At 40.3% G+C, this 20,905-nt stretch overlaps 1 protein-coding gene and 1 non-coding gene across 3 annotated transcripts in view; both read right to left on the bottom strand.

The window, feature by feature from the left end:
* Positions 1-1,150: 1,150 nt before the first annotated feature.
* On the bottom strand, positions 1,151-1,254 carry LOC131813299 (U6 spliceosomal RNA). The gene has a single exon (XR_009346724.1). It is a non-coding gene; the product is annotated as a U6 spliceosomal RNA (small nuclear RNA).
* Positions 1,255-15,666: 14,412 nt separating this feature from the next.
* ABHD17B (abhydrolase domain containing 17B, depalmitoylase) overlaps positions 15,667-20,905 on the bottom strand; it is a 59,843-nt gene continuing 54,604 nt past the window's right edge. For both annotated transcript variants that reach the window (XM_059141018.1, XM_059141019.1), the window contains exon 5: positions 15,667-19,892. In XM_059141018.1, the coding sequence (XP_058997001.1) occupies positions 19,860-19,892 (33 nt within the window). In that variant the 3' untranslated portion in view covers positions 15,667-19,859. The remainder of the gene's footprint in view (positions 19,893-20,905) is intronic.

The raw sequence follows: 20,905 nt of genomic DNA, 5'->3' as shown, positions 1-20,905 counted from the left end.
TGGGAGGGCTTATTAAAACACGGAAGGCCAGGTTCCATTCCCAGAGTTTCTGATTCAGTATCGGATGTATAGGGTGAGGCCCAAGAATTCATTTTTTGGCAAGTCTTTGACATTTTTATTGCTTCTGGTCCAGGGACCACAGTGTAAGAACCCCTGTCTCAGTGAATTGAAGGACAGGGTCTAGAGGCCAATGTTGAAGCACTACAGTACTTTCTCTTGTGAGGCTCTTCTACAAGGTATAGATTTCATGCTAATAGTATGGAATCCAGAGGTTCTTCTCCTCTGGGACTTCTGAAAGGAGAGATTTGCCTTGGAGGTATAACTAAAAGCACGAGCTTTAGAATCAGAAAGACCTGGGTGAGGGATCTGCCAGTCCATGGTTTAGCATCCTGACTTTGGACAAGTTGTTTAAGGTTATTTGAATCCCAGTTTCTTCACCTGTAAATCAGAAATGATTTTGTTCTTCTAACAATTTGAGACTTCTGAAGGATAGTCCCAGAACTCTTTGACATCGAGTTATGGGAGTATAAGCCATTAATTAACAGAGGATCGAATTTAGAATCTTCAGTTTTCCGATGTGGAAACAAAGGTCCAGGGAAAGTATCTTAGCTAAGACCTCATAGCATATGGCAGAATGAGGACCAGAATCCAGGTCTTTGAATGAGTTCTGTTTCAATCATTCACGTTGGATGAATACTTCCAAACCAAACACTTTAAAACTGAACACTTTAGTAGTGGAAATCCATTCATATGTAAGATATAGACTTACGATGAATATTTAAGAGAGTCATATTAGCTGTGTTCTGTAATTTAGTCTATTTTTTTTTTTCTTTAGAGAGAGAGAGTGTGTGAGCAGGGGACGAATGTGTTGGGAGGGGCAGAGAGAGAGAGAGACAGAATCTCAATCCTCACACTCAGCGAGGAACAATTCTGAGATTATGACCTGAGCCCAAACCAGGAGTCACTTAACCAACTGAGCCATCTATGCACCTGTAACCTATTTTTCAAAATACCAATTCTTGTACAATGTTAACATTATACTTTTTTCTTTCTTTAGTGAAAAGAATGGTCTTTAATGTTTTGGCAAAGTCTTTTTCAGCCCAGAATAAACACAAAATAAGCAGGCAGAGTGAAATATTTAACTGTGTACAAAACTATGGAACTCTTCACAAATTTGCATGTCATCCTAATGCAGGGGCCATGCTAATCTCTGTCTCATTCTGATTTCACTCTATGTGCCACCAAAGTGAGCACCGCATTACAATTTTATACAATGGAACACATTATATGGGAAGAGAATCAGAATTTTTTCTGCTTACCCTTAACTATTAAAAGAAAACTTACAGCAACTTTCCAAAATTGATTTTATTTTTATTTATGGTGGATTTTCAAAAAGTCTTCCTTCTGGCATAACAATATTTTGCAAAAAGGGTGTGGCTATTTATAGAAGTCTTGTCTTTAAAAATGAGTTCATCTGAAAAAAGAAAGTTTAGTTAGATGGGAAATCCATTTTTGCATAAAAGAGAAAAAAGTTTTAAATGTACTAAAAAAATTATAGAAAACCTTTAAAAGAAAAAATGGAACTCAAAGGACATTATTCACTGAAGCCATAATTGTTTGGGATACATACACATTAGAGTATTTTAGCTAGCTAAAACTCCTCACCTAGTAGACATGGACCTTATGGTGCAAGGGAGTTGAGAGAAAATATTAATATTTTTCAAAAATTAATATTTAGTGAAGCCAAGAAATAAAGGGTAATTAAGAAACCAGGGTATGCATGCAAAAGAATGAAAATGGATCACTTCCTTATACCATATACAAAAATAAACTCGAAATGGATTACAGACCTAAATGTGAAACCATAAAAATCCTGGGAGAAAGCACAGGCAGTAATTTCTCTGACATGGGCCATAGTAACATTTTTCTAGGTATGTCTCCCAAAACAAGGGAAAAAAGCAAAAATAAACTATTGGGACTATATCAAAATAAAAAAAACATCCCACTTGGAACAACGTGGATAGAACTAGAAAGTATAAAGCTAAGTGAAATGAGTCCATCAGAGAAAGACAAATACTCTATGACTTCATATGTGGAATTTAAGAAACAAAACAAACAAGCAAAGGAAAACAAAAGAGAGAGAGAAACAAGCCAAGAAACATGCTTAACTACTGGGAACAAACACTGTTACCAGAGTGGAGGTGGGCAGGGAATGAGTGAACTAGTCCATGGGGATTAAGTGCACTTGTGAGGAGCCCTGGGCCTTGTATGGAAGTGATGAATCACTACAGTATATACTTGAAACTAATTTAACACTGTATATTAACTACACTGTAATTAAAATTTTTTTTTAACTGTAAAAAAATAAAAGTAAGAAGCTATTGCACAGGGGTACCTGGCTGGCTCAGTTGGTGGACGTGCAACTCTTAATCTCAGGGTCATGAGTTCGAGCCCCCATGTTGGGTGTGGAGATTACTTAATGAAAAAAAGCTTCTGCATAGCAAAGGAAACAATCAAGAAAACCTACTGAACAGGAGAAGATATTTGCAAATAATACATCTGATAAGAGGTTAATATCCAAACTATAAAGAGAACTTAATACAACTCAATACACACACAAAAAACAATCTGATAAAAAAGTGGGCAAAGAACTTGGATAGACATTTTGCCAAAGACATAGATATGGCCAACAGACACATGAAAAGATGTCCAACATCACTTATCATCAGGGAAATGAAAATCAAAACCACAATGAGAGATCACCTCATACCTGTTAAAATGGCTAAAATAAAAAAACACAAGAAACAAGAACTGGGGCACCTGGGTGGCTCAGTCATTAAGTGTCTGCCTTCTGCTCAGGTTGTGATCCCAGGGGCCTGCTTGGCAGGAAGCCTGATTCTCCCTCTCCCACTCCCCCTGCTTGTGTTCCCTCTCTCACTCTCTCTCTGTCAAAGAAGTAAATAAAATATTAAAAACGACAAGAATTGACAAGATGTGGAGAAAAAGGAACCCCCATGCGTTGTTGGTGGGAATGGAAACTGGTATAGCCACTGTGGAAAACAGTACGAAGATTCCTCAAGGGGTGCCTGGGTGGCTCAGTGGGTTAAAGCCTCTGCTGTCGGCTCAGAGTCCTGCATTGGGCTCTCTGCTCAGTGGGGAGCCTGTTTCCCCCCTCTATCTCTGCCTCCTGCTCTGCCTACTTGTGATCTCTTTCTCTCTGTCAAATAAATAAATAAAATCTTAAAAAAAAAAAATTAGGGTGTGCTTCGGTGTTCTCTTATTTGTCTTGATGTGAGCCAAATGTTTACATCTAAATCACCACTCGGTGAGACTAGGACCAATGGCTTATTTTTTAAAGTTTATTTGATCCAAGGAAATTATAAAGCTTTTATTCTGAGTAGAGATGTATCCGCTAATTGCCCACTGGATGTCTAAGGAGACAAATAATGGCCCTTTTCTCACAACTCCCTAGTGACCTGTTGTAGCCTTCAGTATCCAGATTTAATCAGTGATGTGGCCATTCCAAGAAGGCAAAAAGTTTGTATTGCCTGAAAGAACATACTCATCTGTCACACAGTAGGGCAGCAGGAGAAGGTTTTGTTCACAGTTAAGGGGCAGGGAATTGTGCATTATCAGTAAGCCTAGCCTATCTGCACAGCACCTGATCATTAACAACCCTGACTGATGGGAAGGTGCAGGCCCAGGGGGATAATGATGGAACATCCTTTTAAAAAGCCAGTTTGACCTTGGCCAAAATTTGCAGTGTGCTTCATCTCAGACGATTCCGAGCTCATTTTAATGGGCCTGAAAATCTGAAAATAAATTATTTTGAAGTGATGATATAAATTATGCATGAGTATCAATTGAATATTCAAGTATAATGAGTTTATAGAATACAAGAGCGTATTTCTTTGGAGATGCTGCAATACTGCTATTGTTAGGTTCAGAGCCCAGCTGAGTGCTTATAGGGAGCCTTTGTGCAAATTTGAAAAAGGCACCCCCTCTGGGTGATGCAGCCCTGTGGGTACATGTTTTGGCAAGCAGAGCCGGGGCTGGATCTGAGCTCCTTTTTGTCCCGTTGGTTGGGTGCCTTTGTGCAGTGTACAAACTGCACTTCCTTAAGTGGCAGCTCCCATGTCCATTTGAAACGTGTGCCAACAGAAAGGATTTAAAGTCTTGGAGTGCTTGTGTTGGTTTTTAGAGACTACGTTTGAAATGTACAAAAGTGATGGTTCCTTCTCTTAACCCAATGCAGAATTTATCAGCAAGAGATAAAGAGTCTATTAAGCTCTCAAAATGGCGTGAAAGCAGATGAAGCCTCCATGATAGAGAACAGAGATTTGATCTTCCGCAGGTCTGTTCTCTGACAAGTACAACTAATAGACCTTACTTCCCAAGCCAGAGGCAAATACCCTATCACTTGGGAAATTTAGATTTCTGGCACCAGAATTGCTTTACTTACTTGCTTCCTGCTACACTGACGCTGGAGGGGGTAAGCTATGTTGCGTAGGCATGGAGCTAAAACCCTTTCCATCCACCTAAATGGACTGAAACTTAGGGGTGGCGAGAGTTAGCAGTAGAAAGCAGATGGGCTTGAATGTCCATTTTTCTTTGTGGAACCAATGCCTTGTGGTACCTTTGCAGTGACAGCAGAACCACAGGTGCCTGCTGGGATAAAGTGGAGAGACACACATCTCCCTACTCCTCTGGCTAAGTACAGCTAAAGACCCTGGATATTGATGATAAAGAAGGTTCTAAAAGATAGAGAGAGGCAGACCTGCTAGGAATCGCAGGACCCAAGAAGCATGGTGACGAAGGTTTTCTTCCTCACTCATATAGCCCAAATTGGGTGCTGGAGAAGCCAACAGATGCAGACCAAAGGGGAAAAATAAAAGGCCCCAAGAAAAGTCAGCTCTCTCTAGCTACAGGATGAGGAAAGGGGCAGCCTGGCGAAACAGGTAACTTTCCGACAGTACCTGCTCTACTCCAGCCAAACACCATGGAAAAAATGTGAGTATAGAGCCTTAACGTTTGCACTTGCCCTCTATCAAGGCACTTTTCTGCCTTCCCCCTGGGTGGTGTCAAGAAGGCTGACAGGGGAGTCAGAGCTTTTATCCACACCTGGTAATAATGAGATCACCCCAACATCTGCCCCATGTTGTCAGTAAAGACCATGAGGGAAGCCGGGAGTTCCATCCCCACCCAGTGGTAAGGAGGCACCGCTCCCTGCCAGGGTGGTATCCGAGGGCTGAGTGGGGAGGTTAGGACTTTTATCAGTGGTAACTAGGCTCCCCAGCCCCCTGCAGGGTCAGCAGAGGCCCTAGTAGAGATCCTGAACTCCCACCTCCACCCAGCAACAAAGAGATACTCTTCTGCTTCCCATCTCAAGGTTCAGTGGAGGCCAAGTGGGGAAGCTGAACTTCCCTACCACCCAGTAGTAATTAAGCACCACCACCTTTCCTCCAGTGCTGTGGTGTCATAAGATACCTGCTAAAACAGAAGATGATCCAGAATCTCATAACATAATAGCAAAAATGTCCAAGATATGGGGCATCTGGGTGTCACAGTTAGTGGAGTGACCAACTCTTGGTTTCGGTTCAGGTCGTGATGTCAGGGTTGTGAGATCAAGTCTCAAGATGGGCTCTGCACTGGGCGTGGGGTCTGCTTGAGATTCTCTCTCCCTCCCACTCATGCTCTCTCTCTCTAAAATAAACAAATAAATGTAAAAAAAAAAAAGTCCAAGATACAGCTGAAAATCACTTATATCAGCAACCAGAAAATTTCCAACTTCAATGAGAAGAGACAATCAAGAGACACCGTAAACAAGATTTTACAGGTGTTGGAATCATCTGACAAGGATTTAAGAAGCAGCTATCATAAAAAATGCTTTGACAGGGGCACCTGGGTGGCATAATCTGTTAAGCATCCGACTCTTAATTTCACCTCAGATCATGATATCAGGGTCGTGTGATTGAGCCTTGTGTTGGGCTCCACGCTCAGTGAAGGGTCTGCTTTAGATTTTCTCTCCCGGGGCACCGGGGTGGCTAAGTTAAGTGTCTGCCTTTGGCTCAGGTCATGATTCCAGGGTCCTGGCATTGAGCCCCGCATCGGGCTCTCTGCTCCGCAAGGAGTCTGCTTCCCCCTCATCTCTCTGCCTGCCTCTCTGCCCACTTGTGATCTCTCCGTCTCTCCAGGGACGCCTGGGTGGCTCAGTTGGTTAAGCAGCTGCCTTTGGCTCGGGTCATGATCATAGGGTCCTGGGATCGAGTCCCACATCGGGGTCCTTGCTCGGCAGGGAGCCTGCTTCTCCCTCTGCCTCTGCCTGCCTCTTTGTCTGCCTGTGCTCGCTCGCTCTCTCTCTCTCCCTTTGTCTCTGGCAAATAAATAAAATATTTAAAAAAATCCAAATAAAATCACTTCTTCATACTCATCCTGGAGTAAGCTATGTAGAGGTATTCAAGTCAAACAGTCCAAGGTGTCTTACCTGAAATCATGTTATTTGAAATCTTCTTACTTAAAATCATTATTTCTCTTCTGCATTATGGGCTTTAAATTTATCTCTGTTTCGGCTGGTCTGTACAATGTCAACCTATTTCTTTGGGAAGTCACAAGAATCCTGCAAAGTGAATTCTGGGCACTTTACACACTGTCTACTATTGGAACACTTCCCATATATCCTCAAAAGTAGTGAGATGTTATGCAGGCATCTCCCTCCAAGAGAGTTCATTTTATTTACACAGATTATTACAACAAAAACTCATTTCTTGGGAAGTTCAAAGAGATAGTGTTCATAAAACAACAGTTACATGGCATGGTAAAAAGAACCTGTGCCTTGTGAAGATGAGAGGGCAACTAGTATTTATGGAGTATCTACTCCATGCCAAGTGTTTTATATTCAGTGGTATGCTGGAGTCAGTCTGTGCCAGTTCGTATGTGCTTGTAAGAGGCGATTGTTAAGTTTTTAGGAATCCTGCCAGCCATTTTTAAACTGTTGGAAGCTTGAAATTGACAACAGGAAGAATATTTATACCATGAACATGATAAAATGCCACAAATCATGGTTCCTCCATCAATTCCAAGAGCTGGTTGTTAAGCATTTACTGGCGCATCACCGTCATCACATTGCTTATGTTATTTTATCCTCCCAACAGCTCTGTAAGGTATTTATTAGAATGCACAGTTTAAAGATGGGAAAAAAGACACCAATTACATAAGCAACAGGTCCAAATTTTCCTAGAGAACAAGAAACAAAACCAAGTCTGTATAACTCTATTTCCTTTCTGCTTACATCTCTACACCTTTAAGCCAGGACTCTTTTTTTTTTTTTTTTTTAAAGATTTTATTTATTTATTTGACAGCCAGAGATCACTAGTAGGCAGAGAGGCAGGCAGAGAGAGAGGAGGAAGCAGGCTTCCTGCTGAGCAGAGAGCAGGGCTTGATCCCAGGACCCCAGGATCATGACCTGAGCCGAAGGCAGAGGCTTTAACCCACTGAGCCACTCAGGTGCCCCTGAGCCAGGACTCTTGAACTGAGTTGCTGCCTTAGCAGTGACTGTATGTAAGCGGACTAATATCTGACCACTGTGGATCAGCACTTGTTCATCTGTAAAGTTGGAAGCAGTGAACTATTTAAGGTGTTTTTTGGATGTAATAGTCTCCATTGTTTACTAATTCTTCCTCTGCCCAACTGTGGCAAAACTACTAAGAATAAACATCTACCAAATGGTTAGAAAAAGAGATTTATACCAGGAGGGGCTTCATGGGACTCAAAGCTATGATATTATCAATTTTTTTCCCCCCTAAATGTCCACCTTCAAGGAGATATAACAGAGAAAATGTAGGTAGCAGGCTGATTTCTGTAAGTCTAGGTGTCATTGATGGGCTTATCATTGAGGTCAGCCAAGTAGGTCTTTGTTTTCAAAAGATTCATTAGGGGAGAAAATTAAGGAAGAAGACTTTATTATTTTTTTTTTTTAAGATTTATTTGACAGAGAGAAATCACAAGTAGATGGAGAGGCAGGCAGAGAGAGAGGGAAGCAGGCGCTCCGCTGAGCATTGAGCCCGATGCAGGACTCGATCCCAGGACTCTGAGATCACGACCTGAGCCGAAGGCAGCGGCTTAACCCACTGAGCCACCCAGGCGCCCAAGGAAGAAGACTTTAAAAGTAGAGAATGATTCCATGTCAGAAGATGGATATGGGGGCGCCTGGGTGGTTCAGTGGGTTAAGCCTCTGCCTTCGGCTCAGGTCATGGTCTCAGGATCCTAGGATTGAGCCCCACATCGGGCTCTCCGCTCAGCAGGGAGCCTGGTTCCCTTCCTCTCTCTCTGCCTGCCTCTCTGCCTACTTGTGATCTCTGTCAAATAAATAAATAAAATCTTTAAAAAAAAAAAAAAAGATGGATATGTTCTTAAACACTGAGAGAAGAATTGACAGGTTTATAGGTTGAGAAGACTGTTTATAGGTTGTATATGGGAAAGATTATAGGGATGTTTTATATGGGCCAGGCACTAAGTGCTTTAGCTGTAGGACTCCAGCAGTTTGTAATAATGGGGCACCACTAGAGAAGAGGCTTTAGAACCACCACTAGCCTTCAAAAGGACCAAGAAGTGATTTCTGAAACAAACACAGACTGGGAATCAGGCCTTCCTTATTTAGCCTACGATAGAGGAGTGGGTTCTAAGACTATTATTTGATTTTAGTGATTGGGCCTTACACCAAGTTTAATCTGGTTGTCATGGAGAAATGCATACCTGTTACATACAAATAGATGCAATTTATAAAATATCCAATATTATCAGCAAAGACATTCCACAATTATACTTTGTGGAGCAGATTGGTTAAAAATGATGATCTTAAATGCTGGCATCGTGATTTTTAGGGAGTATTTCAGTTCAGATCTTCCAAGAAGCAGATGGAATTACATGTGCAATAGATTTTTGGGGGATAAAGATGTGAAGGATAAAGAAGAGAAGGGAGGAGTAGTTGAGGGACCTTTAGGTTATGAATATCTGATGATGGTAAGAGGAGACTAGAGGAAGAATTTGCAGGATGAGCACCAGAGTTCTGGAAAGTCCTGGACAGGTCAATGAGGAGTCCTTGAGTAAAGTTCCAGGAAGTCCTGTAGAGAAATCCCATGTAAGTCAAGAATGACCACTCTGAGATGCTCATCTTGTGTGCATGGGCTGGGGGCAGCTTGCAGCCTCCGTGTGAAGGCCACAGTGGAGAGAAAGGCTTGGCAGAAGCTACCTGTGGTCTGTGCATCACCAGCACATTCTCTTAGAGGGAGTTCAGAGACGTACCTGCCACATTTTGGAAAAGTATGTTTTTATGTTTTTTTAAGATTTTATTTATTTCATAGAGAGTTAGAGAGGGAACACAAGCACGGGGAATGGGAGAGGGAGAAGCAGGCTTCCCACAGAGCAGGGAGCCTGATGCGGGGCTAAATCTCAGGACTTGAGATCATGACCTGAGCTGAAGGCAGTTGCTTAACAACTGAATCACCCAGGTGCCCTGGGAAATTATGTTTTTAAAAACATACCACGAGGGCGCCTGGGTGGCTCAGTGGTTAAGCCACTGCCTTCGGCTCAGGTCATGATCTCAGGGTCCTGGGATCGAGTCCCGCATCAGGCTCTCTGCTCGGCAGGGAGCCTGCTTCCCTCTCTCTCTCTCTCTGCCTGCCTCTCCATCTACTTGTGATTTCTCTCTGTCAAATAAATAAATAAAATCTTAAAAAAAAAAAAAAATACCAGGAGGTGCTATTGTAGGGTAGAATGTGAGACCCTGAGGTAAGAGATCCCTGTGGAAAAGGCAGTAAAAAGAATGCTAAAATTTTCTAATCCTTGATAGGATTAGAAATTTGGAGGCATGAGCCACTGCTTGAACATGGTAGAAAAATGGCTAAGGGCCCTTTTACAAACGGGGCTATCTAATACCAAGAATTAATTTTTTTATGTTCTAAATCCCCTCAGGGGCGCCTGGGTGGCTCAGTGGGTTAAGTTCTCTGCCTTCGGCTCAGGTCGAGCCCCACATCGGACTCTCTGCTCGGCAGGGAGCCTGCTTCCCCCTCTCTCTCTGCCTGCCTCTCTGCCTGCTTGTGATCTTTGTCTCTCAAATGAATAAAATATTAAAAAAAAAAGTTCTAAATCCCTCACCACTCCAAACCATAAATAAAATCTGACATATGTGCAACTGCTTCATGGGATTGTATGCGTGTGTGTATGTGGTTTGTGTGTGTGTGTGCGTAAATCAAGGACATAGGTTGAATTCTATCTATGAGTCATTAAAATACAAAACAGAGACTTGGTACACGGAAAAGACAGACCATCCACAACTGAATTAATTCCACAGAAACAGGAGTGTAGAGCCAGAGTGGTCACTAAAGAGCATAATCTCCCAGGAATCCACAGAAACATTGGAAGGTGACTAGAAATTCCACAGATCGTGCCATGAGAACACTGGATCAGTCTTAGCTATGTTATGGTCCATTAAGATTGACTGCCACCAAAAGACCTTCATGCTTAGCCACTGCCAACCTACAGACCTGTATGGAGAGGTGAAACAGTGGTAAGAACCGAGACCGGAAACCACATTGCTCTCCAGGGGTTTCCTGCCTTTTTGGTCCTTGTCTTCTAGGCAATTTCTAATGTAATCTAGCTAATCTCTCTTTTCTCCTCCTGTACCTCTTCTATAGCCACATGGGATTTCCGTGGTCTATCACCTAGAACCCTACTAGTCAGACAAGGAGGAAACTATATATAATCTTTAAAGTACTAGACATTATGTTTCTCTGTTCTGTAAACAAGTTCTTTGTTTTAAAGCTACCCAGTCAGGGGTGCCTGGTGGCTGAGTCGGTTAAGTGTCCGCCTTCAGGTCAGGTCTTGATCCCAGGGTGCTGGGATTAATACCCCCCCCCCCCCCCCCAATCAGCCTCCCTGTTCAGCAGGGAGTCTACTTCTCCCTCTCCTCCTGCCCCTTCCTCAACTCGTGTTCTCTGGAGCTCGCTCTCTCATATAAATAAAATCTTTCAAAAAGTAAAGCGAGCTAGCCAATCCAAAGCATTACTCCTGCAACCAACCACCTGCCTCAGGCCTGAAATGCTTGCTTTCTTCATTTATCACAATTTCAACTGCTGCCTTGAAGCTTTCCTTGATTAATAATTATAGTAATAATATCTCTGTGAATGTCTGTCTACATATCTGATTCTTTTAAACGTATTATCTAATTAGATCATTGTGAAGACCTATAAATTAAGTTGGATAAGTGTTCCATCGTAACCACTTATAGATGAGGACACTGAGGTTTAGAATGCATTGCATAAAATCACACAGCTAAGAAGGTAATTTTTTTTTTAACGATTTTATTTATTTGACAGAGAGAGAGAAATAGTGAGAGAGAGAATACAAGCAGGGGGAGTAGGAGAGGGAGAAGCAGGCTTCCCACTGAGCAGGGAGCCAGATGCGGGGCTTAATCCAGGACCCTGGGATCAAGACCTGAGCCTAAGGCAGACACTTAATGACTGAACCACCCAGGCGCCCTACTCCCAGTGAATGTTCTTCTGTATACTTCCAGCTGGTTGGACAGCAAAGCTGGCTCAGTAGCAAGAGAAAGCCCTCAAGGAAAGAAATACAAGTGCTGTCAGGTGGAAAGCGGGCCTGGGTGTGTGAAGTGGTTATGAGTGAGGGAATGTAAGTGGGGCACCAACAGCACCTCATTGGAGGCATCAATGAAATATTTTATACACAGACATCATACTCATTTTTTCCTAATAAAAAATTAATAGTTAGAATTAAATATAGTATTACAATTTTAAGAGCCCTTTCACATATATCATCTCATAGGATTATCAGATGGTCCTTCGATGTATGCAGCATTGTGCAGATGGAAAAGCAAGATGTACGTTTCATCTCCTCCATGAAGAGAACTCATAAATTTAAAAGTACTTGTTTTCTCATACTAAGTTGTATTCTAAGTTCCAGTTTTCCTTATTTTGGGTATTTGTACAACATCTTTTGGTGGGACAGGCATGGGAAGTAGGAAAATGGAAGAGATGGGAACATTTTTGGACCCCAGTCTAAAAAAAACCTTTTCCTCAGAACCATATGACCTAAAACAGATTACAACTTAAATAAAAAATAGTTATAATCAGAAAAGACAAATCAGATATAGATGAAATTTAAGTCAATTATAATTTGTTCATTTATACACATTTTACGTCATATTCTGCAGTAGAAGGAATAATTTTTCTGTAACTGATTTAAACCAAAGTGTTCCTCCTCAACTCTTCTCTGAGTCTGGCAAGATGAGCTTATTTCAGTGAAGGCACCACTGGAGTACTGTAAAAACCCCCGGGATCATGACCTGACCTGAACGTAGACGCCTAAGGATTGAGCCTTCCAGGTGCCTGTGGACAACCCTTTTAATGGGATTCTTTCTTCCGGGTTGAATGACTGTTTTTAAGAATTTTTCCATTGATGTTTGGATAAAGCAAAGGAGTGAGTCTGTTCATAACACATTATAATGAGAAAGTAAAAAACAGATCATGACAATAACTTGGTCAAGATATACCTTCTGGGGCGCCTGGGTGGCTCAGTGGGTAAAGCCACTGCCTTTGGCTCAGGTCATGATCTCAGGGTCCTGGGATCGAGTCCCGCATCGGGCTCTCTGCTCAGCAGGGAGCCTGCTTCCTACTCTCTCTCTCTCTGCCTGCCTCTCTGCCTACTTGTGATCTCTGTCAAATAAATAAATAAAAAATCTTAAAAAAAAAAAAAAAAGATATACCTTCTTGTAGGTCACGGTTTTGTTTCATTATAAAGGCAAATCTGATATTATGTTAAGAAATTAGAGGAGGGGCGCCTGGGTGGCTCAGTGGGTTAAGCCGCTGCCTTCGGCTCAGGTCATGATCTCAGGGTCCTGGGATCGAGTTCCGCATCGGGCTCTCTGCTCAGCAGGGAGCCTGCTTCCCTCCCTCTCTCTCTCTGCCTGCCTCTCCATCTACTTGTGATTTCTCTCTGTCAAATAAATAAATAAAATCTTTAAAAAAAAAAAAAAAGAAATTAGAGGATTTACTTTTTTATATCGATAAAAAGGATGAAATGTTATTGTTTATTTTTTATGCTAGTATTTAAGTTTGAACAGTTAAACATCAAACCTCTAACAAATTAAATGTAAATAATTCTTTTACTAGTGGAGAAGCACTGTGATGGAAAGAATGTGTTCAGGATTTTAAAATGTAATTTTAGTAAAAATGAGCACTAAGGATTTAATACTGCAGACCAAATCTTTTCTGAAACCATGAGATTTTCATCTCAGCTGTCCCAGTGTTATTTGTTTGTCCTGCCTCCTGTCTTTGCAGTTTAACTCTCAAAACTAAGAACACAAAGGCAGTATGTTTAGGGACAATAGCACCCATTTGGAGCCAAAGCACTAAGGGAGCAAGGCCGAGTTGGACGAGACAAAAGGTGCATTTGCTTGCATTTGCAGTGGGTCATCCAGCTGTTGCTGCTTTCCCGGTCTGACCAACATTTTAAGGCACGTCAGATGGAACTTCTGGTTTCTGGTTGCTTTAGATTCTACCAGTCACATAAATATGGCCCAAGTAAGAAATGGGTTAGCATTCATAGATTTGCTAGTTAAATTGGCACATTATCAAGAATAAAAATTCCCTTGGGACGCCTGGGTGGTTCAGTCATTAATCGTCTGCCTTCAGCTCAGGTCATGATCCCAGTGTCCTGGGATCAAGGCCCACATCGGGCTCTCTGCTCTGTGGAGAGGCTGCTTCCTCCTCTCTCTCCTGCTTGCCTCTCTTGCCTTCTTGTTATCTCTTTCTGTCAAATAAATAAAATCTTAAAAAAAATAAAATAAAATGAAACTCTGGCTCTAAGACATTAATTAGTAGGTTTAAGATTGTAAGAGCTACATACCCTTCACTTGTACTGTTGTTAGTTTTTTCCCCTAGTAAATTGAAGCTACAAAAGGAAAATATAGTCACACCTTTGAATTATGAAGAAAAGTCCTACTCCTTTGGAACATTTTTTCCCTTAAGTGTCGGGAAGCTTTCAGTGACCAAGGTAAGGTAAGGATAAAGATACATAAAGAGGGAAAGGCACATTCTCTGCCCTTCACTTTCTCAACCTAACAGATAAAGTAGCAGACAGTGTCCTGGAGGGCAGATCTATAATGTGAAAAGCCTTCTTTTTGTACAATATTATGTATGACACTGTTTAGAGAACTATCTAGAACTGGTAGAATTAGAAGAGCACATAGTTGAACATCTCTTGTGTCTCATTCCATCTTCTTGGAATGGAGCTTCAGGTAGGTATTTTCTGGGAAACAATGGGAAGGCCCTGAAAGGCTGCTGCTGCCACTAGCTATTGTTAGGCTTTCTTACCAAGCTCCCTTTTATATTATTTTAATCATTGTTTTTTGCTTATTTCTCTTCAGTTCTTAAGCACAAAAATACAAAGACCAAATGCGATATAAACAAAGGCTTAAGGAGTGCTGGAAAGTCAAGACTAACTCCTGGTCATACTCCCACCATTATGGCTTGTTTCTAGTATTTATTTATTTATATAACATTTTTTATATTTTTATATAAATTTTTATATTTTTAATTTTTATTTTATTTATTTGACAAAGATCACAAGTAGCCAGAGAGGAAGGCAGAAAGAGAGGAGGAAGCAGATCCCTGCTGAGCAGAGAACCCGACTTGGGGCTCGATCCCAGGACCCTGAGACCATAACCTAAGCCAAAGGCAGAGGCTTAACCCACTGAGCCACCCAGGTGTCCCAGAATCTGTTAGTCTTAAGGCACACTGCATTATTTCCACCTATTCTGCTTTTTTCTGATATGGATTACCTGTTCCTTCATTTTCAAGGTTACTCTAAAGTCTATTCCACACTTGATCTTAGCCAAAAGGCCGAGAAGCGATTCTCTAAAGTCTATTCCAGATTCCTTGAGGTTTGTACTTGTGTACCTTTTGGTCTGCATGTCTTTTAAAGAGGAGCACTTTCAAACTCATCACCTTGGTCAATGATGGTTATTAGTGCTAAGCTCAAGGCTGTGCATACTATCATTTCACATGATCTCTCAAGTTTCTCAGATTGGTGCTTAATCATTTAGAAGCCACTTTCAACTTTGACAACATTAGAAAATGGTATGTTGCTCAGATTCTTGAAACTTCATGACTTTCTAAAATAAGAATATAGAAGAGCAGTAACATTTGCCAGAGAGACAAGCTCCTAGCAGCCTGCCCTAGAAATCTAGATCTTCTAGATGGAACCCAATCCCCTGGGTAGGCAGGGTCTCATGCTTACCTCAGGGTAGGGTAGCCTTGGTCTTGGCTGTCAGACTGTAGCTCAGAGCATGGTCTTTCAGAGTTTCAAAAGCAGAGCCATGTTGCTCTTTATTTAGAAATACTTTAAGTAGTTGTTATATCTGGTTCCTAGATAATGGAGTAGAAACAGAGAAATACCAAGTTAGAGTAGAAGAAATAAGCTCACAGAAGCAAGCAGTGGCAGTCAACAGTGTGAAAGGCCAACAGAGGAAACTACAAAGCAAACACTGGAACCTGAAAAGCAAAGCAGCCTGGGGCCCAGTAATTAAGAGCAGATGACCAAATTTATAATCCTTGCAGCCCTTGAACTGAGAATACTGGGAGAGAAAGATGATAATATTTGAAGAATGGCAAAACACATCCCAACTTTATTGAAAAATAATAAGCCACCCAGGAAGCCCAATAAGAGACCCACAAATAGAGTAAAAGGGCTGAAATTCAAACATAAGGAAAATATCTTGGGAAAAGCTGGAGAAAAACAAAGTATCACTTACAAGGAAGCCCAGTGAGATCCAAAGCTGACTTCTCAGCAGGAACAATGGAAGCCAGAAAGCAGTGGGAAAATATTCAAATTGGTAAAAACCAACCAAACAAAAACTATCAGCCAAGACTGTGATATCCAGCAAACGTATTCTTAAAAAAATGAAAGTGAAAATAAAGACTTTCCCAGGTAAACAGAAACTGAAAGAATTTGTTGTCAGGCCAACTCATCTTACAAGATATTCTAGGAAGTTCTTCAGAGTGAAAGCAAGTGATGTCAGACAGTAACACAAATCCACAGGACCAGAGAACACCATTACATAAATGCATATTTTTCCCACTTCTTTTCTTAAATGCATTAAAAAGTAATTTCATAAATTATATATATACAGTTCACCCATATACATCATGGGGTTGGGGTACTGCCTCCCTACACAAATATCCCCTTATAACTTTTGACTCCCCCAAAATTTAACAGCCTGCTATTAACCAAAACCTTACCAAGTAAGTTGATTAACATATATTTTATATGTTAGGTAACATATATTTATATGTAAGGTAGTACATATACCTTACATATTTACAGTAAAGTAAGCTAGAAATGAAAAGGTTATTAGGAAATTTGTTAAGTAAGGGGCACCTGTGTGTTGCTCAGTTGGTTAAGCATCTGACTTCAGCTTAGGTCATAAGCCCTGGGGATGGGACCCTGCACCAGGATCCCTTCTCCCTCTGCTGCTCCCCTTGCTTGTGTGCTCTCTCGCTCTCAAATAAATTAAGTAAAAATTAAAAAACCAATAATAAATAAAATCATAAGTAAAATAATGTTATTATACTGTATTCATTGCAAATATCTGCATACAGATCTACATATAGACTTCTATAGTTCATACTTGTGTTAAAGGCCAACTCTAACCTACTATTGGGCCTGTAACATATATAGAAGTGCAATTTATGTGTAATTGCCAACAACAGCACCAGAGGTGAATGTGAGCAAAGCTGTAACAACATGAGGAAACAACCACAGATGGTAAAGTGGTAACTGTTAACAATGCATTGTTGGGTGTGGAACATTAACAGACCTAGTGTGGGGGGATTGCCTAGAAAATAAACTTATTAGACTTGGTACTCCATGAGATAATGTTTTAGATACTATTATACAATGTTATATTCCCTATCAACCACCCTCTCCAACCTCCCCAAAAAACCCACAAAAAACTCATCATCCAAGTACGAGGAATCCTTTTTGGCTTTTGTCACTTTGACAGCCAGGCTAAATTGGGAGTTACTTCTCTGTGATTTACCCTGGGATCCTGGTTTCAGAAGACCAGACTTTAAAAAAACAGCCAATTTTGGACAGTGGAAATAAGAACAAGTTTTTTTTTTTCCCCTTCTTTTCTAATTACAAAAACAACATAGCAATGTAGATGTCTAAGAAAGGAAAAAAATTCACCTATAATCCTAATACCTCAATATAATCATTCTTTTATCCCATGAGCATTCAATTTTACAGAGGTATAACAGTTTATATTTTCATTTTCCAATTGGGATTGTATTAGATACTTCAGAAAATTTAATTATCATTTTCAATAGCATCACATGTATTCAGAGATCTATAAGCCACTTTCTTGGGTCTCTCTCCTACATGCCCAATCTAATTTCTTATGGTGGACTTAGATGGCCTGGAGCCCAAACTTCCAGACTTAGAAGAGCTGGGGGGAAAAACAGCAAAATCTTTCTCATGAAGCTCTAGATGACCTCTGGATTATGCCAGCTTTAAACTTGAATAGATCTACAGAATTTGAAACTGTTTTCATCTGAGTAGTATTTATATGATAAAATGCTAATTAGAAGTCTCGATTTTTAGTCCATGAATCCACCATACTTTGAATAATTTGGAACAGGGCAGTACATTTAACATTTTAAAATTCAGACACTCCTATATCCATAGACCTACCCTATTACCCTTCTTACCTCAGTTCAATACACTATCTTAAGCAGTAACTTTGGGGAGGGGAGAGGAATGTGCATACAAAATATCACAAATCACTTAAAAATAGCATTTTTCCGGGGCACCTGGGTGTGGCTCAGTTGGTTGAGCTTCTGCCTTCACCTCAGTTGGCTGATCCCAGGGTTCTGGGATCAAGTCCCACATTGGGTTCTCTGCTTAGGTGGGAGATCGCTTCTCCCTCTACCATTCCCTCTGCTTGTGTTCACTCTTTCTCTGTGAAGTATTTCAAAAAAATAGAAAGAAAAATACCATTTCCCCTATGATTTTAATATAGTTCTCTAATAAGGATTTCATTAGAAGCATACTCTTAAAAACATTCTTCCATGTTAAAGTGGTATTATGCCAATTTAGTACATGTCCTACAGATAAAGAGCAAAATAATTTCATCCACTTGGTTTCTAATGAAAGAACAACTTTAACAGCTTTTAGCTCAGTGACATTTATAAAGACTCTATGCTTTGCTTCCGTTTTTTTTTTTTTTAACCTAATATCTAGTGGGTCATTTCCAGGCTTGAGGTATTTGCTTCCTTCCTTGGTATTACTCATTCAACTAGTCAGTCAGATGCATAATCTCTTAGACGTGTAGTAGACCAATGTCTTCTCTCTGCATCCTGCATAACTCAAAACACAACACCAGGTATCCTGTGTAGTTCCTTTTTCGGTTATTGCACACTTGGCATGTACATCATCATTAGAATATAACATGTTACTGTAGTATTTAACCATAATGCCTGTTTAAAATTAAGACAACAGGGAGGCCTGGGTGGCTCAGTTAAGTGACTATCCTCCTGTTCAGGTCATGGTCCTGAGGGGAGTCCCTCTGGCCTCCCCATCTTGGGGTCTCTTTTTCAAATAAGTAAAATCTTTAAAAAAAATAAAATTAGGACACAAATTAAAAGCCCACCCATCACCATTTAGTATAACCGCTTTGATACTTTTTTCAATGTAATGGCTTATTCTCAGTATTATAAGTAAACACCTGTTTATTCATGTGACTACAGTCTTCACTGTTTTAACACAACCAAACAGCTCTTACTGAGCCTACCGAAAATGGATGAGTGTTGAAATACTTTAAATATATAAATCACTAATTTGATAAATGTGAAAGGCACAACTTACCTAGTATGCAATGAATAATTGGCTGATAAGAAGAAATCTAAGTCATTTTAAAAATAAAATCATTATTAATATTGGAGAGCAAGTATTTTTTTTTACTAATTCAAAAGGATCATTGGTATTAGTCCAGGTAAATTTTATGAAAATAGTAAGTACCACTAATGACAATTATATTGTAGATCTTGACAATGTTACTCTTCTTTGGGTTTGTTTCCTCATCTGTAAAATGAAGGAATTAAGCTATTTCATATCTAAAAAGTTTTATTTTTGGAGTTTGTCTGGCTTTCCATAGTACCTGTTCTCAGAAAGTTATTTTTGTCATATAGAATGTCTAAATGCACCAAGAACCTTCCATTTATAGGAAATTGATGGCAGTTTGCAATTTAAAAAAATTTATTTTCACGTTTCAAGCTTTCTTAAACTGAGTAGTACCTAATATTTATAGAAATCACCAAGAAAAACTACTGGAATACATTCTTAGGTAGGACACAGAAGTGGTAAATTGAAGTCAGTCAGAAGTCTGGAAAAGTGTATAGATTATAAACCAATTAATTGAAGTTCTTACACTGTCTTATGTACTTGAAGGTATAGTAGGAGTTATGTACACTGCCAACCATTTCCCCAGGATTAGTATTACCATCCAAGTTCTACCATGCTGGTATGCACAAAAGAGAACTATCAAAATAAGTTAACTTGAGGCTATTCTAGCCCAGGTTAAAAATCGGTATGAGTCTTTACAAAGGAATGGGGTCGAGATTTTCATTACATTAGAAACATAAGAGATAATTATCAATCAATCAGTTCCATCTCTTCATTTCTAGTGAGGAAACTGGTCCAGAGACGTGACTTGACAAGGCCACAGATCTAACTGGTGTCCGGTGAGAAGAGAACCCAGATCTCCTTGCCAATTCTTCTACATGATACTATCTTCTGGATGCCATGGCACGGGCAATGCTCTGAAAAGGTAGGAGAAATCTAAATGGAGTATCAAATCTTAAAGGTAACAACCACAGTCCATCTAGTTCAACATCACATTTAAATCTGGAATTTCTTCTGAAGCACTGGGGCAGATGTCATTCTGCTTTTCCCCAGTGAGAAGATCCTCTTTGACACCGAGGAAACAATCCCTTTCTGTCATGGACAAATAACCATTTGCTTCTGAACACTGAGCTCTAATCTGCCATTCTGCAACTTTAACCTAGTTGTACTGAGTCAAAAATAATAAACTGTACATGTCTCTCAAATATCGGAACACAGCTATCATTACATAATTCTCCAGTTGGTCTTTGGGGTTATGGTTTGTGGGACTCTTTCCGACTTGGTAAAACATTCCAGGATTTATTCTCATTTGTGAATATCCTTTTATTGCATCTTGAAATGAATATTTACAGATGTGGTTTGATTAGCCTTTTGTATGAATTATTGCCCCATGGTTAATATTTCTGCATCCTAAAATTGCAGCCAATTACAACTGGCTCACATTATTTCTAGCAAAGTAAAAATACCCAGGTTTTTTCCCTTCATCTGTAAACTCTTGATAAATGCAATTCCGTATTCCTATCAATGGCTTTCTATTGTATGTAGGATAATAATCAGGGCCCACGACACCAGGTGATTGTGCCCGTAACCAATTTGTGAGCCTCATCTTTATGCCATCTGTTCCCCTTGACTTCTGGCCAGGCTTTTTACACTTCAAATGCACTGTCCTTCCTCTAGGCTTCCACATACTGTTCCCTTCAGCTAGCAATGATTTTCCTTGGCCCCCGGGTTGAGTCATCCTTCAAAATTTATATCCAGTATCACTTTGTGAAACTCTTCCTTGGCCTTCTCCACATGTTCCCCTCCATAAAGTACAATTAACCTGTTACAATAAGCTACAAATCTTCCTCAGCCCTTATCCAAACACTAATAAGGTATCTGTGTCCTCGGTTATACTATGAAGTCTATGAGAACATGGTCCATGTCTACC

Source organism: Mustela lutreola, chromosome 12, assembly GCF_030435805.1.
Source record: "Mustela lutreola isolate mMusLut2 chromosome 12, mMusLut2.pri, whole genome shotgun sequence".
Classification (NCBI taxonomy): domain Eukaryota; kingdom Metazoa; phylum Chordata; class Mammalia; order Carnivora; family Mustelidae; genus Mustela; species Mustela lutreola.
This window is presented reverse-complemented; position numbering and strand designations above follow the sequence as displayed.